Below are 7,787 nucleotides of genomic sequence, written 5' to 3'. Positions count from 1 at the left end.
AAAGTGAAGCGAACAGTGCTTAAATTCTCTCTACACATGCATACAACATAGAGAACAGCATGTCAAAAACTGTCGTACCCAGGGCTCATACCCCTACGCGAGCAATGGCTCACACCCCTGTGCAAGCAATGGCTCATACCCCGTAAGCAAGCAAAAAATGCAATGATTCATAGCTATTCACTTTGCGTGAATTAGCTGCGATGGCACTACCCCTGTTGTCGTCGGTGATTTCAATGTGGATGTACCTGTACTGAAAAGGGAGCGGTTTACGCATTCCATGTTGCAGACATATCCCTTGCGATGCCACATCGTTCTGGCCCAACCACCCAGTAGCGTACATGCATCGATTAGACATTATCAAAGAATGTGATTGCAGTTGAGAGTTAAATAATGACCACCCATCCCAGACAATGTTCGAGTTCGTACCTTTGTTCAAAATTGTGTCACCTCCATGTCATGTGCAAAACAGTTCGCTGGTCAACCACCTTCACAGAGTGGAATGACTCACGATTTTATTTTTATCGCATGCCTTCAAGGTGGTTATGTGATGCTCCTCCCTAGTCTGTTTCCTTCCCTCTTGTTGATAGTGCTTTCTATTTATCTGAAGAGAGAGTGAATCATGACAGCTTCTGTGTGTGACGTTGGTGCATTTGCCCAAGGGGAAAAAGAACAGCAGAATAAGCATAATAATAATAGGTCGAATTTAGCACACACCGGGGCATTTTGTCTTACTTTGCTGCTGTAAATTAGATGCTTACGTTTTCTCTTCCCCAACATAAATGAACGCAAATGTAGGAATTTTTCACAGGACCATCCTTACTTGTATGCGCTTTGCCTCTGTAACTTCTTTTCCCCTATATTACCACAGAAAGTTGCCCATGAATACAGAATGCTCAGCTTTAACTTGCTATTCCGTCAGTTTAATCCCACGTTGGATATCCCCACATGAAAATGAAGATGTACCAAATATGACCACAAGTATGCATCTTCTTTCCTTTCCGCACATCCGTGACCTTTTACTTGATAGCTGGCATGTGGTTGTCCTCCTGGCGGTTCTTTCGTGTCTCTTTTGCATGCCTGCCTTTCTATACCATGAATCCACACACACTCAGTTTTCTGTTGTTTGAAAGACATCCTATTTCATGTGCTAATATGCAATACCTGTACCAATGCTTAGAGAACCAATGTTAAAACGAACACATATGGCCCATTTTCTAGATCAAGGTTGCTGTCCAAACTAAAATGTCTTACAGTGAAGCAGTTTATCATAGAGTTTCATACAATAATTACTAGAGGTAACTCTGGCACTAGTGCTTATGTGAGCTGCAAAGGGAGCGGTTGCGCCAGCCTGAAAATTACATGAATTTGCCTGAACTTCGTCATTCTGGCTCCAAACGGCTTTGTAAGCTCGTCATTTTCAACAATGTACTGGGTAATAAATAATTAAATAAGTTCCCTCTAGTACATTGTAGGAAACTATGCTGTTTATGGCTAGGGTTCCGTGCATTTTTCGTGTCCATCAAGAAATCATTGCGAGTAAAAACTATCATCATCAGCAATGGCCAGTGCCACTGCTCGCACGTTCGTCATCATCTTCCACAGCCCGCTCCGATGTCGCTCATCGTGTGTGCGTTCCCATACTGCCCCTCCCTCTGCGAAGGTGCCCATGGCACTAGTCCGCTGCCAGTCAGTGCAGTGATTTCTGTCTCAAATTCTTTGCCTCAATATATCTCTTTCGCTTTCATCCCTGTCTTCTTCCACAGCTGGCTTCGTTGCCGTTCATCATACCAGCGTTCCCATCCTGCCCCTCCCTCGCAAAGGCACTGGCGCACTGCCAGTCAGTGCAGTGATTTCGGTCTCCCAATTCTTGGCCTCACTACATCGCGAAATGTAGACATGAATGAACATAAAGTATGTATAATACGAGCGATGTATAAAAAAAATGTGCGTGCATACCTTTCGTCACGATGACCACTGATAAACAGAATGAATGCTTTCATACCTTTGTTCAAAATTTCATGTCACCTCTTTGTCGTGTGCTAGCCAGCTTCGTTGGTCATCCACCTTCACAAAGTGGGATGGCTCATGATTTTTTTTTTACCATTATTAAGCTAAATGCCAGATATGTCAACACATTTCACTTCACATTTCAGTAGCACCACTGTCTATACCTCTAAGGAAAAGGACAAGGAAGTTCCATCTGTCGATAGACCTTCTCACTCCTGCATAGAAAGATACACCGAAATTTCGGTAAAGCATGATGCGCAAAAAGAAATTCATATGTTTGCAGATGGTTGCCTCTAAACCTGCTCCACTCAGTGACTCCTCTACATTTCTAAATAATCACAAGCAGCAATTTCTGAAAACGTTAGGCAGACACTGAAGCACATTGCAGCTTTCTGTTACAAGAATCTTCGCACCATCCATGGCAACTCGATGAAAGTGCCACCGTTTGGCAAATGTACTTAGTAACTCAGCTGCAAGCAACGACTGTCCTGCCCACCTAACTTTTTTAGTAAGGCAACAGCTTTCCTTACCTATTGCGGCCACTTTGGATGAATGGACAATTTCAAACAATAACCAGTGGCACATATATCTAGTAACCGAAGTTGTCTACTAGCTCCTCCCCCTGGGTATGTGGATGAATAGACAACCTGCAGCTGGCTGCTGTCTGACCTAGTAGACAACTTGGGTCACTGGGTATGTGTCCAGACAGACAACTTCGGCACTGCATGCGTGATGCCGGTATGTGCACATTCTTGCCCAATCCCTGCAATGGATGTGCCAAGGTGACACAGGGAGGATGTAGCCATCAAATATGTTGAAGCTACAGCACCCCATCTGCAACAGACACCTCCGTGTCCAGCACATCCACTTAACTGATTGCAATATAGTTTCAGCCAGCACACTAGAGATAGGGGAGGTTGCAAAGCTACCACTGACTTTATAAGTCATCGTTGGTAGTTGCTCCCACAATTTCTTCCCTTATTCACACACTGCGGCAATCCTACACAGCATTACAGCAGGTGCTGAACAGTCGAAGACAGCGGCACAACTCTCTTCAACACAGGACGAAAAGTCACTGAAGAATTCCGTCTAGCACTATCATTTCACACTAAAACACATGCGCTTTATTGGTATGTTGTGCACAACATATCACATGGCCTTCAAAATTTGCACAGCTGCAATTTTTGTATAAAGCTGCTCTTGTAACAAGCACAGGTGAAACTTCACTAAGGAAAATTACACAACACAGCATTGCTTAAAATAAATGATGCAGATGTGTGGTGAAAATTGCATTAACTTATGAGCCATGAGCTGCACACACAAGGCCATTCACAAGATAATCATAAATGAGAAATAATTACATCAATTTTATGAGCCCCACAGTCACAAAGGCATCGGGCCTTTTTTTTTTTTTTTTCCTTTGCTTCCACTCCAGGGAAAGTCTCCATTATTATGCTCATAGCACAATTTTGTAAACACGTTAAACAGGCATTTTCGATGCACAGTGGTGTATGTATTGAATTTTTGCAGAGTTCAGACAAAGCACAAAACAGATGCCAACTAGAACCAACTGAAGTGCTTGGACGTGGCAGCATTTAATGGCCCTTGATTTTATCTGTACTCAAGCATGCTTGCACATGCCTGTGTAACAGAGATCAATATGCAAAATGCCGACCTCACCTCCCAGACATTCCAAGTGCAACTGCTTTTTCCCAGAGGGTCACAGCTGTAGCGGCAACAGATATGTGCATTAGAGCTAAATCCAGTTCACTTTTTCGCTTATTTTTAGGCAGATCCTGTATATGTGGCTAGCTACAACCAACTTGCCCTGCTTCAATGCAACATTTATGTGTTTAAAGCACAATGCCAACACTTCAGAGTCATGGCAACATCAGCCATTGGAGATTTCCCAACAAAAATTTTCATAAGCATGCACATACACAAGTGCGGCAGCGCATGGCAGTTTGCAACAGTGCATGCACAATGAAAGTGCAGCATGGGAATTTTGAATGAAGGAAATGAAATGTGCAGCAATTTCAGGGCCAAAGAGAAGCAACATGCAATAATTGCTTAAGGCAATAACAAACACCTTTAGTCACATAGTTCAAAGCATGCCAATGGCACCAACAGCTGACTTGTTTGCGAAAACAGAAAAACTACTTTTCAAAATCAGCAGGTATTGTAGTAAAACAGAAAGGAAAAATACACTTTTAGTTTTGCAGAATGCATTCACTGATGGGCTAGTCAGTGCAAATTTACAATAAGGCTTACGGCGAACACGACACAAGGCCAAGGACAGGACAAGACGCCTTGTCCCATCTCCTTGTGTAGTGTTTGCACTAAGCCTTCTTATCAACCGACAGCTGTATCATGCTAGCCTACAATGTCTCACTGCCACATTAATTGCATGTGATGGATGCCTGTGTACTTGGGGCTCATACCGCCTTGGCATAAGTTAGCCAAGCATGCCTCATGTGGCGTCTCAATTCCTAGACAACAGTGCCTTTTGAACAGACCTTACCTTCATTTAACACTGCTTTTTCTCTCCTCCATGCACCAAGAAACAGAATGCGCTAACAAAGCACATGCAACATGCAAAGTGGCACCTAGAGGTGCGAATGCCGGCAGGCTATGTTGCACATGTCTAGAGGAGGAGGGCAATGAGCTCTCTTGCCACATTGACACAAAGATGCATGCAGGGCTATCAACGGTTCATTCACTTGTCAGCCAGTCATAAAAAAACTTTAACAAAAAACAACATAGCAAATGATAAAGTCTTTGCATGGTAGTGCGAAGACTGCCACGTGATGCTGATGAACATTTGAACACTGGTGAATCAAATAACCTTGATGACAGCATATCACAGCTACTGTCTCCTCACCAACGGTTGCGATGGACACCACCCCAACTGCCACCGCTACCGCTGCCGCCGCCGTTGCCGCCTCCTCCTCTCCAGGAACCCCCGCCTCGGCCACCGCGGTCCATGCCAAAGCTACGCTCTTCCTTGGCACGGCGTTCCTTCCAAGCATCAAAGCGCTCAGCCATTGAATAGAGCTCAGTGGGGACATCTTGGCTGGCTTCCTCCAAGATTCTGATAAGCTCGCGAGCCTGCCTCCAGTCGCCACGAGTTATAAGCGTGATGGCTGTGCCTGTACGCCCAGCTCGACCCGTGCGGCCCACACGATGGACATACTCTTCCACGTTGCGAGGGAAGTCGTAGTTGAAGATGTGTGTCACATCTTTGATGTCCAACCCTCGTGCGGCAACGTCGGTGGCAATCAAGATGCGCACCTTGCCTTCCCGTAGATCATCGAGTGCTTGCTCACGGTCGCACTGCTCTCTGGATCCGTGGATGGAATCGCAGTTGATGCCAGCCAGGACAAAGTCGCTTGCCAGGTGGTCCACAGTGGCCTTCCTGTCGACAAAGACTATCACTTTGTCTTCGGGCTGCATGGAGTCGAAGAAGGCCAGAAGCTGCCCCCTCTTCTCCTCTTCCTCGCACAGGATGACCTTCTGCGTCACTGTGTGCACTGCGGCGAGGTCCAAGGAGCCGATGAACACCTGGAATGGGTTTTTCATGTACTGCTGGGAAAGGCGACGCACACAGTCTGGCCAAGTGGCACTTGTCATGACTGTCTGCCGGTCAGGCCTTATGTCCAGCATCACCTTCCGGATCTGTATCTCAAAGCCCATGTCCAGCATGCGGTCTGCTTCATCCAGGACCAAGAAAGTGACAAAGTTAAGGTCGATTATCCTGTTCATCACGAGGTCGTTCAGGCGGCCGGGCGTCGCGATGACGATTTCCACGCCAAGGTTGACGGTCTGTATCTGCTCTCGCCGACTGCCACCGCCGTAGATGCATACACACTTTATCCCTCGGTAGTGGTATTTCTTTGCTTCCCGCTCAATCTGCTGAGCAAGCTCGCGCGTCGGAGCGAGAATCAGGCACGAAGGACCTTTCCTCTCCTCTCTCGGAACAGGCTGGCTGTCGATGTGAATCAAAGCTGGTAGCAGGAATGCCAGAGTCTTCCCTGTACCTGTCTGTGCGATTCCAATGAGGTCTTGACCTTGCAGTAGGATTGGCCAGGCCTGGCTCTGTATTGGAGACGGCTTCGAGAACTTGTTTTTGTAGATCTCGTCCAAGATTTCTGGATAGTTTGAAAACGCCTGCTCGAAAGTCTCCACAGGGTTAGTTGCTACGTCTGGTGGCGGCTCATGTTCTGGGCCCAAGTACTTGACAACTATATTATTGTTGGCCGCCCTGAAGGACGCCGCGTCCTCTGCAGACATGGACGCAACCTGACGATCTTCAACGTAAAAATTTTTGGTTATCGGTGCGAGGGAGGCCCAGCGCTTCTTCGCCTCTTCGTCGCTCTTGGCAAGCAGCTTGGCCCAGTCAACCAAAGGCCGCGGTTCTTCGATTTTGCTGGTGCATGCTGGCTCTTCCGGCGGATGGACGATCGCGTCGATGAGCTCGCGAGCTTTGCGACGCGCCTCTTCAGAGCCCGAGAGTTCGAACTTGGCTTCAAAGTAATCTCCGTCGTCTTTCATGACCCAGATTTGCGCACCACTTGAATCCTGAAGCTCGCGGACCCGGGAACCACCTCTGCCGATGATCCGGGCAACATCCCTGACTGGCACCGTGATCACTTCGGAATCCGGGCGAGGCGCATTGGGTCGTTCATAGTTACACCGGCCACGGCCCCTACCAGACGCTGCGCCGAGGTAGCCTCCTTCGCCGTAACGCCTGGGTCCTGAAGTCGGCTGCGAAGGCGGAGGAACGTATTCTTCCTCAATCCACTCGTAATCTCCATTCTTCGAAGCGGCGTCCATAACAGGGGATACAGCGTTCTATGGACGAACGACGGTCGTGGTGTGAGGCTCGTCAGATTTGCGCCTCGTGGGCAATGGCCGCTGCCAGCAAGATACGATAGGCCCACTCAATATAAAACAGACCTGGTGACAACGAAATGCTTCCAGGAAAAAAAAAAGATTTTCTCAACAACAGCGAGCAGGTAGACAAAGACGCATTCGCATAAATGTATGGAACGTTGTTGCACGAGAGCTGCGTCCGGCGCAGCACGTGCTGAGAGCGCGGGTCCGCGCCGACAAAAGGCCACGAAGAAAAAGTGGTATTCATCCGCCCGTCTAATCACCTTCGTCAGCGCCTTATACGTAACATGTACGCAATCATGCAGCGGACGGACTACTTTCAACGCGACGACAGGTGCCTAACGAATGGATAGTAGTCGAACGTCATTGACATCAATTCACAAAATATGGGCACACCATGTATGGGCACTTGCAGTTGTGCGCGCCGCCACCAATATCTCTGCACCAGTTCTAAATCGAAACATAAATGAAAGAGATTAGTTTATTTGCGTACGACAGGTGGCGTTACAAGTTTTACTGCGGCCATTGCCCACGAGGCGCACATCTGATGAGCCTCGCACCACGACCGTCGTTCGTCGAGAGAACGCTGTATCCCCTGTTATGTACGCCGCTTCGAAGAATGGAGATTACGAGTGGATTGAGGAATCTTAAAAGAGTGGATAAGCAGGTGGGCAGAAGCAAGGCATTTGCTTACGGAAATGCAGAATGGTTTTCGTCCAGGTCGACGACTAGAGGACAATTTGTTTGTGCTTAGTGAGTGTGTGGCGATTGCCAAGATAGAGCAGCGCTCCTTCCTGTGCTGCTTTCTAGACGTAGAAAAGGCATATGGCAATGTACCACACGCTGCACTTTTTGACTGCCTGTCTGCAGTGGAAATCCCGGCTACA

The 7,787-nt window shown here is 47.5% G+C and overlaps 1 protein-coding gene across 1 annotated transcript; it reads right to left on the bottom strand.

Annotated features, from left to right (window-relative positions):
- Positions 1-3,108: 3,108 nt before the first annotated feature.
- Positions 3,109-7,159, bottom strand: LOC142559617 (putative ATP-dependent RNA helicase DDX43). The gene has a single exon (XM_075671194.1). The coding sequence runs from the start codon at positions 6,838-6,840 to the stop codon at positions 4,885-4,887; it is 1,956 nt and encodes a 651-aa protein (XP_075527309.1). The 5' UTR covers positions 6,841-7,159; the 3' UTR covers positions 3,109-4,884.
- Between the last annotated feature and the right edge of the window lie 628 nt (positions 7,160-7,787).

Source organism: Dermacentor variabilis, chromosome 1 (assembly GCF_050947875.1).
Source record: "Dermacentor variabilis isolate Ectoservices chromosome 1, ASM5094787v1, whole genome shotgun sequence".
In the NCBI taxonomy this organism is placed as follows: Eukaryota; Metazoa; Arthropoda; class Arachnida; order Ixodida; family Ixodidae; genus Dermacentor; species Dermacentor variabilis.
The sequence above is the reverse complement of the archived record's forward strand: the minus strand, read 5'-3'. Positions and strand labels throughout refer to the sequence as shown.

What these genes read in the sequence shown, in the direction of transcription:
- LOC142559617 (XM_075671194.1), bottom strand. Translation starts at nt 6,840, where the DNA reads ATGGACGCCGCTTCGAAGAATGGAGATTACGAGTGGATTGAGGAAGAA.